At 33.5% G+C, this 17,045-nt stretch overlaps 2 protein-coding genes across 2 annotated transcripts; both read left to right on the top strand.

Moving 5' to 3' along the window:
- Positions 1-562: 562 nt before the first annotated feature.
- On the top strand, positions 563-9,378 carry LOC107941429 (putative disease resistance protein At1g50180). The gene is made up of 6 exons (XM_016874994.2): positions 563-1,618; positions 1,694-1,768; positions 5,637-7,511; positions 7,691-7,787; positions 7,893-7,932; positions 8,018-9,378. Exons 1-3 carry the CDS (start codon positions 685-687, stop codon positions 7,478-7,480), a joined length of 2,853 nt encoding a protein of 950 aa, XP_016730483.1. The 5' UTR covers positions 563-684; the 3' UTR covers positions 7,481-7,511; positions 7,691-7,787; positions 7,893-7,932; positions 8,018-9,378.
- A 1,062-nt stretch (positions 9,379-10,440) lies between these two features.
- Positions 10,441-11,364, top strand: LOC121209414 (SH2 domain-containing protein B-like). Its single transcript, XM_041080043.1, has 2 exons — positions 10,441-10,556; positions 11,073-11,364. Exons 1-2 carry the CDS (start codon positions 10,488-10,490, stop codon positions 11,271-11,273), a joined length of 270 nt encoding a protein of 89 aa, XP_040935977.1. The 5' UTR covers positions 10,441-10,487; the 3' UTR covers positions 11,274-11,364.
- Positions 11,365-17,045: the final 5,681 nt, after the last annotated feature.

Raw genomic sequence — 17,045 nt, 5'->3', positions numbered from 1 at the left:
TTAGTCATTAAATTTTTTAGAATCAAATATAGTCATTCTCTCGTTAGTTGCCATTAGATGATAAATAGAAAATTTATGTGAGATTTTTTTATTGATTTAATAACAATTTTAGTACTCTAATATTTAGATATTATATCAATTTAATCTTATATAAAAAAATTCACAAATTTAGATTTCAATATTTATAAAATTTCTTATTTTAGTTCAAAATTTAAAAAATAAAAATAAATTTAATGTAAGTCGATTGAACCAATGCAATCATAAATTTTATTATTATTGATTTCTATAATGGTTGGATTTTGAAAATATTAAAATTTTATCTAAACTTGTACTATTATATATTATAGATAGATTATAGATTATAAATATACATTCTGATGGCAAAAAAATGTATATACGGTGTATGTAAAGGCCTTATACTATGGATCATCAAAGTATAAAGGTTAGTATTAGATAAAGTGAAAGTGAGTTGATTATGTCCTCCACTCACTTTCCTACTCTTTTCTTTTTCCCAATTAAATAAGACACGCTATATACTTTTAAAATAAAATATTTAAAAAACTTTTAAGACCGGCTATAATTAAGAGCTGCGTCCTGCCATTGTTTTCCCAGCAAGGTGACTGTAGTCACATCTTGAAATCCAAATTAAAGATTTTAAAGAATTTTCTGAGCTCACTCACTATAATGGCCTGGTCTGCTGTGACATCTGCAGTAACAACAATTGGCAAGCTGCTAACTGAGGAAGCCATATACCTATGGGGGGTGGAGGAGCAAGTTGATCGTCTGCAAACAGAGCTCAAATGGATGCAGAGCTCCTTAATGGTGGCAGAGACAAAACAATCAACGGATGAGAGGATTCACCTTTGGGTTGCTGAAATCAGAGAGCTTGCTTATGATGCTGAGGATGTTGTCGAGGAATTTGCTCTCAAGATTGGATCCAAAAACAAAGGTTGTCTTACGTCAGCCTGCTGTTTGAAAGAGGGATGGACACTCCACAAAACTAGGTTAAAGATCGAGAAAATCATAGAAAGAATCAACGACTTGGTCCGACGACTACAGGCCTATGGCGTAAAGGAATTAAAGGACGGAAAAGAAGAATCAAGTTCTTCAACTGAAAGGCGAGAATCAAGACGGCCTTATCCTCATATTGTGGATGATAATATTGTTGGACTGGTTGATGATACCAATGAACTGGTCTCAATTCTTAAGGATCAGAGAAGTGAATGCAGCGGGGTTGTTTCAATATGCGGCATGGGTGGTCTGGGAAAGACTACACTTGCCAAAAAAATATATCAGCATCGTGAGGTTATTGGTTATTTCGATCACTTGGCTTTCGTATATATTTCTCAACAATGCCAGAGAAGAAAAGTTTGGGAAGACATTCTATCTTGTTTCAAAAAATTAGATAGAGACGACAGGGAGAAGAGAGATGAAGAATTAGCAGAGAAATTATTCAACATTTTGAAGGATAAAAAATGTCTGGTGATACTTGATGATATTTGGACCATTGAAACTTGGGATAATCTAAAACCTGCCTTTCCAGTTGTAGGGGACAGCCATAGCAAGATATTGCTCACCTCTCGAAACAGTGGAATAGTTTCAAATGCCGACAAAAGAGGTAAAATTTTCCTAAGTTGATAAAATTTAGTACTCTTGTTCTTTTTATGGAAAATAATTTTGTATATTGTTTCAGAGTTGCGCTGCCTAAACAATGAACAAAGTTGGGAATTGTTTCAAAAGATTGTATTTCCTCAAAGAGATTCTACGGGTAACAATGTTTAAATTGCAGAATTATTTACCATGATGAATATACATATATGTTTGGTTTAGTTTGTTAAGCACTTTCGTGCTATTCTTCTATATGTTTTTTTTTCCTTTAAGAAATATGATTTGGCAACAAAAACTTTTATCCTGGAAAGAACAAACAAACATACAAATTCCAAAAAAACACCAAAAGATAAACTAACATGAGAAAACCACAGTACTCTCTAGATCCTTAGATCAGAAAGATGAAGGTGCAAGTAAACCATCCTTATCAAAAATAAAGACCATCGTTGATTTGAACCACCAAAAATGCACATCTAAACCATCCTTATGAAAAATAAAGACCAAGGAAGATGGTAGTTGATTCGAACAACAAAAATGCACATCTCCTTACGGCCCTATTTAGCAAACCAATCCACTGTATATTGGCTTCTTGTCTAATAACATTGACTTTCACAGAAAAAAGTTTCATGACCAGCTTATCAAAAACTTGAAGGACTGGCCTTAATCTCCATCTTCGATCTTGACTCTTCTTCTTAATATTTGAAGCAATAGTCTAAGAGTCAGTTTTAATTATCACATTAGTCCATTTATTCTTCACAGCTAATTCAATCTTTGTAACCATAGCTTTAGCCTCGACAACCTCAAATGAATCCATTATAATCCTTTTACCAATCCCATCCAGCATCTTCCCACTTGAATTTCTGCCTATTACTCCAATATCGGCACAAGCTGTTGAGGTGTCAAATACCCCATAACAGTTAACTTTAACCCAACTTTCTAGTGGTTTCTCCCAAACATCAACACAAGTTGTCGACTTCCCAGTTCGATCAAAGTTATTGTTTGAACAGAGGATCCCTTGAAACAAGGCAAGTGAAAACAATTCTAACTTTGACTTCCTTCCTCATACAGGGCATTTGTAACAACTTTGAGAACCATCTGTCAAATAATTGAATTCAATCCCTTAGCACTTGAAGACCAAAACAAGCCTCATACCCTATTCCCCTAACTCAATTACAACTAAGAATAATATGTTCAACAGTCTCATCTTCAATACCACATAAACAAACTGGGTTTGAAACACACTTTCTTTTCCACGAAATAAAACGAGATGTAATAACATTATGACACAATTTTCCACAAGAAAATTTTAATTTTGTTTGGTACTTGTAAGCTCCAAATAGCTTTCCAAGTGCTCCTATCAATTGAGTGAGAGCTGGAAAGTTGTAAAGAAGACTCATTTCCATAGTGCTTTCTCAACTCCTTATACCTTAGACTTCCCTCTAATTTAAGAATACTTCTTAAAAGTACCTTTAGGAAAAAAGAAAACACTTTTGGGGAAGCTAAAATTTTCAGCTTCTGAAAAAGAGTACTTGTAGGCCAATTTTTAGTTTAGGAGAAGTACTTTTTCTCTCAAAAAATAGTTTGTTTAGGAATGTTTTTGTTCAAAAAGTGTTGTTTGTCTCAAAAGTGCTTCTTAAAAGCAATACTAAATAGACCCTCATCGAATATTTTTGACCAACAGCTGTAAATGGCCACACCAATCTATCTTGTTCATCTGTTTCATGAAGAGGAACTTTCAAAATTTTTACAATTTCAATATCTTCTAACCAAATCAAGATACCGGAGAAGTCCCATTTAAGTTCTTCTGAACAAATTATCTTAGCAACGCTTGTTGTTTAGGATCCCTCAATATTTCCAGGATGCTTTAGATTCCCATCTTTAACTCCCAGCAGCCTTCTATCTTTCCACATGTGGATGCTTTCGTCATTTAGCACCTGCCAAATCAAAGTCTCCTTTAAAAACTCTTTTCCTTCAAGAATGCTACTTCACACCCATGAATTAAATAAAGTCCTTTTAGAATCCCTCAATATTACCCTTTTAAGCTTTAAGGAAATTAGAATTCTGGAAATAAGTCTTTTTAAAATCCTAGCCTAAAGAGCATCAGGATCCTAGATTAACAGTCAAGACTCAAGACTGTTTTGCAAGCAGAGCAAGGCTAAATAATTCAAGTTCTCTAAAACCCATGCCCCCTACATCTTTGGGTGTCGTAAGATTCCTCTATGCTTTCCAATGAATACGTCTCTCATTTTCCTTCTTCCCCCACCAAAAACCAGCCAAGGCTGAATTCATTTCCGCATAATATTTTTAGGAAATTTGTAACAAATCATCATATACATTGGTACGAGTACTACCGCTTTAATAAGAACCTCCTTCCCCCCTAAAGATGATGTTTGCTACTTCCAGTCCTTAAGTTTGGTAGACCTTATCTTTGATATGCCTCAAGTAGACAAAGAAGGGACACCCAAGTAGACGCCCAAATTAGTTGCCACCGTTATATTAGTCTCTTCCTGAATCAACCTTTTAATATCTTCGGGAGTATTCACACTGAAAACTTTGCTTGATTTATCATAGTTGACCCTTTGTCCAGAAGCTGCACAATATTCTTGAATCAAGTTAATCATTCCCCTACAATCTAACGAATTAGCTTCCAAAAAGAATAAAGAATCGTCCGCGAATAACAAAAGTGACACTACAAGATAATGACTACTAAGGCTAATCCTAGAAATAAAACTATACTCGACTCTATTAATAATTATAGGAGAAAGGACATCCAAACAAATAAGAAAGAGGTAAGGTGATAGAGGGTCACCTTGCCTTAGACCTCTAGATGGTTAGTATTTTCTACTAGATTTACCATTAATAAGCAAAATGTAAGAAACACTCCTCACACACTCCATTATAACAATCAATCCATGTTAAAGCAAATCTCATTTTTCTTAAAATAGCTTCCAAAATCCACCACTCTAATCATATGTTTTATTCATGTGTAGCTTCCTAGCAACCTCACACTTTTTACCCCTCTTCTTCCATTTCAAATGATGAAAACTTCTTGTGCAATTAAGATGTTATCATGTATTTGTCTACCTACCACAAAAGTACTTTGATTATTCTTAATCACTACCCCTAGAACTCCTTTCAAAGTATTCACCATGATCCACGATATAATTTTATAGGCAAAATTACAAAAAAAATTGGCTTGAATAATGTCATTAATAAATCATATAGTATTCGGAATTAAAACTATCTGAATCTCATTTAAACCCATCAGCAATTTCCCTTCCCAAAAAAAACTCTTAGTAGGTAGCTTTCAGAAAAATCCTTTTTAATAATTTCCCAATAATTATGGTAAAAAATCTTGTTAGAATCATAAAAAAAAAGGATTAATTTAATTGTTTTGTATACTTAACTTGTACAAAATAAGTAAAATTTTATAATGTTATCTCCAAACTGGATCAACACAATTTAAAATCAAATGGTTTTTTTTTATATCTCACTTTTATAATTGTTTTTTTTATATCATTCTTCAAACATTGAAAGTATTTTCTTCGATTAAATATTTCTTTTATTGGAGTATTAAATATTAGTCGTAAAACCATAACGCATGAACTATTCTAAACAACCCTTAAAACGATATGTAAATTTTGTTTTTGTATCATTTTTACTTTTTTAGATTTCAGATTGGATAATGAATTATATATTTATTTTATCTGTATCTCTTTTTAAATTAATTAGAGTGAAGTTTCTTATTTAGTATTGACTGTTCCATAAAGTATTCAAAGTATTCAAATAGATTTTTTTTTAGTGTAGTTGATAACCGCAATAAAATTTTACTTAACTTAGAATATTAAATTTATTAAGGTAGGTGTTGTTAACTAAATTTTATAAGTGATGAATTTATATTAAAAAATATTTGATAAATTAATAAAATTTAAGTTTGGGTTATCTACTTTTACATTTCTTTTATCTTCTTAAATTAATTCCTAATTTTCCCTATTCTTTTTTAAATTTATTCTTAATTTTTTATACAGGAAATACAATCAGTGCGGAAATAGAAGAGCTAGGAAAGAACATGGTTAAAATTTGTGCAGGGCTTCCATTAGCCATTGTTGTATTGGGAGGAATTTTAGCTACAAAAAATAATTCATTAAACGAATGGCAAAAGATATCTGACAATGTGAAATCATACTTGAGGAGAGGCAAAGATCAAGGACCAGAGGATGTGTTAGCATTAAGTTATGATTATTTGCCTCTTTATTTAAGACCATGTTTCCTCTATCTAAGTCATTTTCCGGAGGATTATGAGATAGATGTGGATAGATTGATTCAATTATGGGTTGCTGAAGGTATTGTGTCAATAAAGCAAGAAGAAAGAGACGGTGGGGAAATTGCGGCAGATGTGGCGGAATCTTATTTAATGGAGCTTGTGAAAAGGTGCATGATTCAAGTACGAGAAAGAGATGTGGCAACCTTAAAGGTCAAGACGATTCAGATGCATGATTTGATGAGAGATCTTTGCTTATCAAAGGCAAAACAAGACAATTTTGTCTTCATTGTTGATAGATCAAATGCATCTTCATTATCTATGATTCGGAACGTTCGTAGGGTTTCTGTGCATGAGTTTTTTTTCATACAATGCATTAAAAGTCCAAATATTCGGTCACTTTTGTTCTTTAATGATTTCTTTCCGAAGGAGGCATTAGAAAAATCTATGCTCTTGGAAATGTGGAATTACATTGAAAAACATGAAGATGAAGTTTGGAATCCACTTGTTTGGATTCTTGTGACTTCGGTAGTTTGTAGCGACCTTCTTAAAGCTTGGGGAATTTGGAGATACATGTTCAACAACTTCAAATTGCTAAGAGTCCTAAACTGTGAGCTAAGATCTTATAATTTTGCAGGGTGGAAGTTACCTAGTGATATAGGTAATCTCATCCATTTGAGATTCTTGAGTCTAAGGAGTTTTGACTTCAAATGGTCAAAGTTTCCATCATCTCTAGGCAACTTAAGGTGCTTGCAAACCTTGGATTTAAGAGTTGAAAAGAGAAGAATTCATGTACCTAATGTGATATGGAGGATGGAGCAACTAAGACATTTATATCTCCCTCGCAGATGTAAAAGCAGAACTAAGTTGAAGTTGGGTACTTTGAGAGAACTCCTAACACTTGTGAACTTCAACACCAAGAATTGTTATCTGAAGGATCTTATCAACATGACAAATCTTAGAGAGTTGGTGATGAATTCGCCCTTCAATATTGAAAATTTCAATGAGGAGGAGTTGGGCAAGAATCCACCCATAATCGGAAGTAAATATCTTCATTCCTTGTCTATTGTTAGCAATTGGATAGCCAGACCAATAAATCCAAGACATTTGGCCCACCTCCTCTCAGGTTGTACAAGTATTTGCAAGTTGCTTATAGATGCAAAGATGATTGAGATGGGTGAGTTACCAGAGTATCACTACTTCTCTTCACATCTCGCTTACATACATTTGAAATGGTGCAAGTTTGAGAAAGATCCAATTCCAATACTAGAGAAGCTACCTAACTTGAGGATTCTTGAAGCCGAAGGAAGTTTCGGAGTAAATGAAATGTGTTGCTCTGGACAGGGTTTTCCACGACTTGAGTCTCTAAGACTTCTGAATGTAGGCAAATTGGAGGAGTGGAAGGTGGATGAAGGAGCCATGCCTTCTCTTCAGCGATTGGAGATTGCGGAATGCAGAAAGTTGAAGATGCTTCCAGAGGGATTGAGGTTCATTACAACCCTCAAAGAACTGAAGATTGAATCAATGCCAAAGTCATTCAAAGTTAAATTGGAGGAAGGAGGTGAAGATTTCTACAAAGTCAAACATGTTCCTTCTATCATATTCCAATAGTGGAATTACTAGATTGATTGATAATTGAGAGGTAATTTCATAACCTCTAGTTTAGGAAATGTTTCCTACTTTCTTTGCTTCTTGTATATCTTCCATTTTTGACAATGTCTCACATTCTCACTCAATTTGTCAACACACAATGAATAATTACATTTATTAAAAGTTAAAGGAAGTCACTCAAACATTGATATATTTAGTTTTGCTTTTCAGGTAAAGACGCCATTTTTTCACCTGCTGCTGCTATTCACGGGTTCAAATCTATATTTAAAACTCCAATTATTAGTAGCGTGTGAAAGTGTGTTACATGGTGAGATTTGGAATTATTTTCTCTCTTGTCTATATCTATGGTTGTTGAAATCAGACTGGTTGACTGTTTGTTGTTTTCTTCAAATTACAATAAAATGGTTGCAAGATATGGTATTGGAAGAATGGGAGGCGTCTGGATTAGCAAGGTACGAAACCCTTCCTCCATTTCAATTTCCTTCAATCTAATTTAATTGCACATTAATTTTTGTCTTTTAAAACATAAAATTGCAGATAAGGAGACGTCACTGACCTTTGTTCCGACATAGCCTTGTCTTTATTTGTTTGGGTTGCGGTGCTTTCTTCTTTTTTTCTCTACTTAAGTTTGCTCGAGTCTCTCTCTTTTTATTATAAGGGTAAACTATAAAAATAGTTACTTTTGTTTGTTTCAGGTTACATTTTAGTCACTTATATTTGAAATGTTACGTTTTAGTCACTTATGTTATTATTTTATTACGAAATGATCACTCTTCCATTAAGTTCCGTTATTTCCCTAACGGTAATCCTACGTGACAGTCCAACTAGATTTTAAGTGCCAACTTGGATTTCGTAATGGGATGCGAATAGATTTTTTATTAAATAAATTTAATTGATTAAAATTTTAAACCCTAAATCTTAATTAAAAAACCGTTCATCTCTTTTTTTTTTTAGTTTTCTTTTTCAATTAACTAAAAAAGCTATTATCATAAATTTTTTTTATTCACGTACGAAAACAAAAGAGGATTCAATGAAGGGTCTAAGTATGTCTTCTTCACCGACAAATTTATGTTCTAAAACTTAAAATGAAGTGGTTGTCGACAAATAAGAAGACGGTAATCATTTTTATTCCTAATCATTGTATTTTTCAACTCTTCACGTTCTTGAATAATTAGTTTCTCAATCTGATTTTTTTATCTGAATCAGCTTGTTTGTTCACAATCCTTTTGTGGGTATCCATTTTTTCTGATTTGAAATTCTTTTAATTGTTAATATTCATATCAAGAATTTTAATTTAGTGTTTTCATTAAACAAAATTTAATTTTTTATTTTTCAGTTTTGAATAAAAGAGATAGAGGAATGCAAAGAAGACATACTTAAACCCTCCATTGAATCCATCTTTATGAAGTAGTCAATTTGATTTCAACTATTTTGATCTTAATAATAGTTTTTCCAATTAAATGAAAAAAAAAACATTGAAAAAAAGAAGAGACTGAAGAAAAATTAAAAAGAGGAGATTAACAGATTTTTTAGTTAAGGTTTAGGTTTAAAAATTTTAATTAATTAAAATTTTTAATTAAAAATCTATTTTCATCCCATTTAGAAATCTAAGTTGGCATCTAAAATCTCACGTAGGATTACTGTTAGAGAGATAACGGAACTTAACGGTAGAGTGATCACTTCGTAACAAAATAGTAACATAAGTGACTAAAATGTAACATTTCAAACATAAGTGACTAAAATGTAATCTGAGGCAAACAAAAGTGATTATTTTTGTAGATTACCCTTATTATAATGTACTTAATGTAATTTAGAAGCCAAAGCAAGACCATGCTTTTCTCTTGTAAAATTCATCACGTTGTTGTCTATGGTCATTTCTACTCTTCATTTTCCTTAAATATAAGTGTTTGATATATATTTGGATATGGATACAAGATAAAAGAGAATATGATGTCCTTAATATATACATATTTTTGAAAAAATTGAATATATGTACGTTGGACACATTTCCCTTTTCAAATATTTCCTCATTTTGTGCAAGTTGATTGGTATTCAACGTAATCCTTTCCGTCGTTCGGTATGATCATCCTTAACTCAATAATCTTTATTACGATATAAGTACAATGGTTGCACTTCATCCCTACACTTCCAAAGCAAAAAATAGGAAAAATTAATTCTTACCAACTAATAACATGTGAATACATGTAATCCACGATATCTTATTTGTAAAATTAAATAGAATAAATCAAATCATACGATAAATGTAATCTAGAAGTTCCAAATTTATCAAACAAGAAGAAAGAAAGAAGATACAATTGGATTTTTTTATCAACAATTGATGGTTTAGCAAGCTATGCTTTATAAAAGGAATATAAGGAAATCAAAGATTCCAAATTCGAGATTTAACCGAGTTGGTTCGCCATGTTCTCATTCTTTGGAACATTTGCTTTTTATATCTACCAACAATATCTTGATGATAATAAGCTTAAAAATAAAAAAGAAGAAGAATTCAAGGGAATCGAAGATTCCAAATCCATGCTTAGATTAATGGATTGAAAATTTCAAATCCACTTAATTAATTCAAATGATATTTACTCAATAAATTTAAAGTGCAGTTGTAACCTATTTCAGTACAAAATCAAGTTATCTTATTTCAATTGTCTTGAGATTCTAGTTTACAACTTTTATTTGGACTCATCTTTTCCTTGAAATGTAATTCGGATTCAATGAAAAAATTGAACATAGTATGTGTGCACGTGGAGATGTCCAAATCTTTAAATATAAGTTCGACATGAGAGAAATATTGTAAAACCCAAGGTTAAAAATTTATAAAATTCTTTTCGTTATAAAACTCAATGATAAAATGTATAAAATATCTTATGTCATTTGGATTAGGATACGAAAGAATAATAACGAACTATTTGTAGTTCAAGGCGTGATAAAATCTCAGTAGCTAAGATATGAATGTTGCAAAATACTATACAAAATCACAGTCACATTTGTTAGAATGATTATTTTGGGTAGTCGTGATAATATTTTCAACTCTAATGCCTTTCCTTCCACCATTCTTAAACAGGTTTAGAAGCTGCTGCTCCTTTTTTATTTGAGTTTCTCTTTTTCTCTCAAAATTTAACCTTTTTTGGATTAAGGAAATTACCCATCGCTCATTTATTTTTATTTTTTTGTGTGAGTTTTATTAAAAGAAATTGTTTGTGTTCAAGGTAATTGTTAAAAGGGGGCTAAAAACAGCTCCTTTTGCCTTTTTGTATTCTTCCCTCACTCAAAATTTGCTGTTTGGTTGTTAAGAAAATACCCATGTCTAATTTAGTGTTTCTTTTAATGGTTTTGTGAATGCTTTTGAAACTGCCATTATCTGTTAACTGTAAGAAATAAGAAAAATTTGCATCCAAATGTGGTTTTTAATTTCTTTTGTTGCTTCAGCTCTATTTCATTATCTATTAGAGCAACACTCATCATCCCAATTTCATTATCGTGATGATTTTTTCCCCTTAAAGTTGTATCATCATGTAGCTTTACTAGAGCTTTCAATTTCCATTTGTTTTTAATAACTTGATTTGTTTTCTGTTTATAGGTATATGCAGAGACTAACAGCAGTCCTCCTTTACTTGTTCTTAATGAAAAGACATTGATGATTTTTCCATTGACTTGTCTACTCAATGAAGCTCTTTGCCCTGGAAACACTGATTTACCTTCAGAAGTTCCTAAAATGTCCGCAGAGATTGAACACCCTCAAAACAACTGGATACATGTTGGATATGAGGTATGCCTTTAATATCCGGCTGAATTACTAACATAAGGACATGATTGGTTTGAGAGCTGCATCTTGATTTGTAGCTTCATATGTTGCTTTAACATCTTGCCATAATGTTTGAATTGTTTGAGATTGTTTTGGGAATGAGTGATCTAAATGGACTTATATTTATTTGGTCTGTTTAGTTGCCTGGGTTTCTAAACATGATTTCATGGATAATAGGCTCTTACATTTGTTATCTATTTTGTGTGTAACTTGAAACATTTTATTGGACTGACATTGAATACGAATGAATTGGGGCTAGACAAACAGCATTTCTATGTAAATTCTGTAAATACAAGGCCAGATTCAGACCATCATCCCCCCTTCTTTTTCTTTTGAGAATCCATCCCTGTATAACTACAATTTATCTATTCTGTTTTGGTTTGATAAGTGGTTGATTGTTTAGAACATGTGAGAATGAGCAACACCAAAAGAAGGAACCGAAAAGAAAAAAGAGACCAAAGAGGAATTAGGCAAGTGTGTGTATGAAACTGTGAGGTTATATAGTGTACATCACCAATGACCAACCTCCCAAGGCATAAGAGAAAAAAAGAAAAAGGGGTAAAAACAAGATAAATTTAACATCTGATAGGTGCAGGAAAAATGTTGTTTGAGGCAACAGTGCTCAATTTGCATATCCCTCCTGTTTGTTTTTCTTCTTTTCACTTTGAAATGGAGGCATTACACGTAGCTTTCCGCCTAAGGTTTTACTGAAGTATACTTTCAACTATACTTGATAGATGGATACTAATTTTATTTACTAGCTATTACCATACTTTGAATTAATTTATGCCTATTGTAGGTTGTTATACGATGTTTAGCATTGCTAAATTAAATTAAATTATATTATAGATTGGGTTTTGAACCAATCGACAGATAATCGAGAGAAAAGAGAAACTGCAAAATAGTCCTTACTTTTGAGCTCGATATGGAATTGACAGGTATGTTTGTATGGAACTTACTAAATTAATTCATATTATGTTTGTACTTCTATAAATTGAATTATTATATTTGTTACATATTTATTTTGTTTTACAAAGTATGATATCAAAATAAATTGTAAATGATTATTTGAGTTTAAAATGCTATGTTTGAAATTGATTATCGAACTAGATAATTAATTTGAATAGTAATGAAAATTTGTGTAATTTAATGATTATATGTATTGACATTGAATTTAGTTAGAATGTATTATGTTATGTAATGAAATGAGAAGAATTTAATCAAATTATGGAAGAGTAAAATGTTCCACTAAATATTTTATGGACAGTAATAGTAGCACAACTTTAAAAATTCAAAAAAAATTGTAGAAATTGAGTTAGAGGTTGAATCTAATGAAATTAAAGCTTATTGAGTCTAGTTTCATACAAAAGAAATGGTGTAAGCAATGGAATTGTAGATTGTGAGATATAATATCATTTTCTTTTTTAATTTTTCTTTATAGTTGAGATAATTTCTTTGTTATGTTTTTTTTCTAGTTTCTTTCTTTGTGTAAGAACTTAAGTTTCTTATATTTATTATGTCTTCTTCATCTAAGTTTGAGTTACTTAAGTTTATTATGTTTTTCTAAATCTTCAATGCTGAGGTGAAATGGTGAAATGCTGAAGTGAAATGGTGAAACTCTTGGCAAATATTAAGGTAAGTTCGATACTCAACACTTGAGCTAAAATTTAATTATCATCACTTGTTATAATCATATTTGTAAAGTTTAATTTTGTATTTGTTATAGACAAAAGATGGCACAATGAATGCCTAGATAAATTAACCTTGATTTGTTGTAGACATGAATTGACATAATATATATTGAAGATTTTATTTATAAGTCTTGAAGTTACCAAGTGATTATAATACCGTTTGTTTTATTTTTGGACTAGACTTAAATGGTTGAAAGTTTATATTTTACCATTCTTTGCTTATGGATTCATTTGCTTAATCCTTAGACTTATTGGGCAATCATATTGGACGTTTCTTTTATGGACATACCTTTACTCATGGATTCATATGCTTAGTTATTGGTCGTAATTGCTAAATTATCTAATTGGGACCTCCATTTATGTGTGGATTCCAATTGAGTAAAAACATTGAGTATTAAAATTTAATCTTAATATGATGCTGAGAGTTGATCCTCTAACCTCAGCATATTTTCTTCCAGGTATTTGTTATTATTATTATTATTTAATTTCTTGCATTTATTTTATTTTTATTTCTAATATTTCTTGCTACTACTTCGACATTCATTCTCAAGGTAATTGTAAATATTTGTTCTAGCATAATACTTGTAATATTGTAAGTTTTAATCAACTTCTCTGTGGATTTGTAACACCCTTAACCCGTATCCGTCTCCGGAATAGGGATTCAGAGTATTACCAAAATTTACAGATCATTTAACAGAAATTTCGCTTCACATAACATTCATACCTGAAATCAATCAAATTTAATCATAGTGTCTCTTATGTGAGCCATCGAAGCCCAGAATATATATATCGGGATTTAACCGAGAACTCAGAAATTTTTTTCGAAAATATTTAAATTTTTTTAAATTTTTTTTAAATACTGCAAGGGGTCACAGGCTGTGTGGCTAGGTCGTGTGGTTCACACAATATTCAGGAAGTTATATTCATCAATTCACAAAGTAAATAAATTCACAGCATTATTTATACATATCATCTCTAGTTTAATAAAATTTATACATAAACTCCCATTTCAGAAATCTTTCACTGAGTATACTGCACCTCTTCAGTTGGTTGTTGCTGATGTTTGGGGTCCTGCACCAATCTGTTCAAATGGTTTTCACTACTATGTTGCCTTCACGGATGCGTTCACGCGATACACTTGGGTCTATTTTTTGAAAAAGAAGTCAGAAGTGCTTGCTGTTTTTCCCTTGTTCCACAGACGAGTTGAAAGAACTCTTGGCTGTAAGCTTAAAGCTTTGCAAACTGATGGGGGAGGAGAGTTTCAAGTGCTGAGATCCTATCTGTCTCTCCAAGGTATCGTGCATCGCCTTGTTTGCCCCTATACATCTGCTCAAAATGGCATCGTGGAACGCAAACACAGGCAAATTGTTGAGGCTGGTCTCTCTATGCTAGCTCATGCTGCTATGCCATTAACCTACTGGCATGATGCCTTCAGCACGACCGTTTATTTGATAAACAGGTTACCTTCCCATTTCCTTGCTAATCTCCCCCCTATGAAAAATTGTTTCAAGTTTCACCTGATTACTCCTGTCTACGTACCTTTGGATGTATGTGCTTTCCCAACCTACGCCCCTATAACACTCATAAACTTCATTTTCGGTCAACCCCTTGTACATTTTTTAGGGTACTCCCCATATCATAAAGGCTACCGTTGTCAAGATGCTAATGGTCATGTTTATGTCTTACGTCATGTCACTTTTAATGGGACTGTCTTTCCATTTAAAACCATCCCTACCACGTCTGCACCTACCAGCTCTATCCCACAAACTAGTTCCAAACTGTTTGTCTTATCTCCACATTTATCTCCCACACCTACTTCGTCACGTGTTCTTCCATCTATCTCTCAAGCTCCTTCTTTGGTCAACAGCTGTTTGTCTACTCAAAGCCCTCCACCTAACTCCATTTTTTGTCCATCCAACACCATTTCCTCTATTCCACTACCCTCACCACCATCTATCTCTCATATTTCACCACCCTCACCACCTTGTGTTGCTCATAATTCCCATCCTATGATTACACGAAGCAAGGCAGGGGTCTTCAAACCTAAAGCATACATGAGCACAGCATCCAGTCTATCTGAAGAAGTTCCTGCTGATATTCATGCTGCTATGGCAAATGAGTCGTGGAAAGCAGCTGTGCATAATGAATTACATGCATTGATTCAGAATTGCACGTGGAGTCTCTGCCCTTTACCGGGTAATCGTCGAGTAATTGGCTGCAAATGGCTATTTAAGGTGAAAAAAAAGGCTGATGGTTCTGTGGATAAGTATAAAGCTCGTCTGGTTGCCAAAGGTTTCTCGCAGCATGCTGGGCTGGATTTTCAAGACACATTCAGCCCTGTGGTTCGTGCAGCAATAATTAGAATTGTTCTCGCTATTGCCGTCATGAAAGGGTGGGCACTAAGGCAGGTGGATGTCAACAATGCTTTTCTTAATGGGGAGTTGTCTGAAGAGCTCTATATGACACAACCACCGAGGTTTGAAGAGGTAGGGTCCTCGGGTCAGAAGTTAGTCTGTAAGCTCCATAAAGCCCTATATGGCTTAAGGCAAGCTCCTCGAGCATGGTTTCAAACACTACGGCAGTACTTGGAGTGTCATCTTGGTTTTCATGCCTCAAAGGCCGACCCATCACTATTCATTCGATCTAATTCAGGAAGTTATTTGTTGCTTATGGCATATGTTGATGATATTGTGATTACGGGCAGTTCTCGCAAGGATATTGATGACGTAGTGCTCCAGCTTCATCAAAAGTTTGCACTCAAGGACATGGGGCAGCTCAGTTTTTTCTTGGGTATAGCTGTTCATCGTACGTCTCAGGGGGGCTTGATCTTGACTCAGAAGAAATATGTTACTGAGCTTCTTCACAAGGCTGGTATGTTCGGCACATCTGCTACACCAACACCCATGGTGAGCACCCCAAAGTTGGTTGTTATCGATGGGAGCCCTCCATTTGCTGACCAGCATCTGTATCGTAGCATTGTTGGCATGCTCCAATATGTTTACATTACACGGCCTGATTTGTCCTTTTGTGTTAATAAGCTTAGTCAATATATGAACTCTCCAAGTGATACTCATTGGAAAGCTATCAAACGTGTGTTGTGCTATCTTATTGGCACTATATATTATAGGTTATTGCTTTCCAAGGGACAATTTGAATTAGTTTGCTACTCTGATGCTGATTGGGCATCCTCTGTTGAAGATCGTCGTTCCACCTCTGGCTATGTGGTGTACTTAGGCTCCAGTCCTATTATTTGGTGCTCAAAGAAGCAACCAGTTGTGTCTAGATCCTCCTCTGAAGCTGAGTATTGAAGCCTTGCTAATTGTGTGTCTGAGTTGCTGTGGGTCAAACAGTTGCTCAATGATCTTGGCCTGCTACTTTGTCAGCCTCTCGTGATTTGGTGTGATAATACCTCTACTGTCTCAATGGCAGCAAATCCTACACATCATGCCAAGGTGAAACATGTGGAGATTGATCATCATTTCGTTTGTGAGAAAGTTCTTGACGGCACTCTGCAAGTCAACTTTGTTCCATCTGAAAAACAGATAGCTGATGTTCTCACCAAGCCCATTACACCCAAGGCATTTGCTTCCTTTCGAACTGCTCTACAAGTCTTCTCTAGTGCTGATGTTGCTTTGATAGAAAACAAAAATGAAAGAAACCAGGAGAATGTAAGCATAACTAATAAAAGTTAGTTAGTCTGTTAGTAGTTCCACTGTTAATAACGGGTTAACTGTTAGTTTGTTAGTAGTTAACTTGCATGGTCAGCATGCTTATTCTAGTATATAATAGCATGTATTTACTCTGTTCATAAATCAAGTAATAAGATGATATTCTTCTTGATTGTATCCTTTACTTAGCTTAACAGGTTGGCCAGTTACAGTAAATGAGAAAGAAGTAAATGTAAGAGACTTGTGTATACAGTGTTTTGGCACAGACAAGTGCCTAGAACTATCAAAAACAGCAGAAAAACCAAAAAGTGGAATTTTTCTCAATTGGCTGAAGGACAACTACGGGCACTTGGATGAAAATTATGTCCTCGAAGGGCAGCAACTTGACC

This window comes from Gossypium hirsutum, chromosome A11 (genome assembly GCF_007990345.1).
Source record: "Gossypium hirsutum isolate 1008001.06 chromosome A11, Gossypium_hirsutum_v2.1, whole genome shotgun sequence".
In the NCBI taxonomy this organism is placed as follows: Eukaryota; Viridiplantae; Streptophyta; class Magnoliopsida; order Malvales; family Malvaceae; genus Gossypium; species Gossypium hirsutum.
The sequence above is the reverse complement of the archived record's forward strand: the minus strand, read 5'-3'. Positions and strand labels throughout refer to the sequence as shown.

Coding starts and splice junctions, on each gene's coding strand:
- LOC107941429 (XM_016874994.2), top strand. CDS start 685: ATGGCCTGGTCTGCTGTGACATCTGCAGTAACAACAATTGGCAAGCTG. Junction 1,619..1,693: donor TTCAAATGCCGACAAAAGAG/GTAAAATTTTCC, acceptor ATATTGTTTCAG/AGTTGCGCTGCCTAAACAAT. Junction 1,769..5,636: donor TCCTCAAAGAGATTCTACGG/GTAACAATGTTT, acceptor TTTTTTATACAG/GAAATACAATCAGTGCGGAA.
- LOC121209414 (XM_041080043.1), top strand. CDS start 10,488: ATGATTATTTTGGGTAGTCGTGATAATATTTTCAACTCTAATGCCTTT. Junction 10,557..11,072: donor CTTCCACCATTCTTAAACAG/GTTTAGAAGCTG, acceptor TTCTGTTTATAG/GTATATGCAGAGACTAACAG.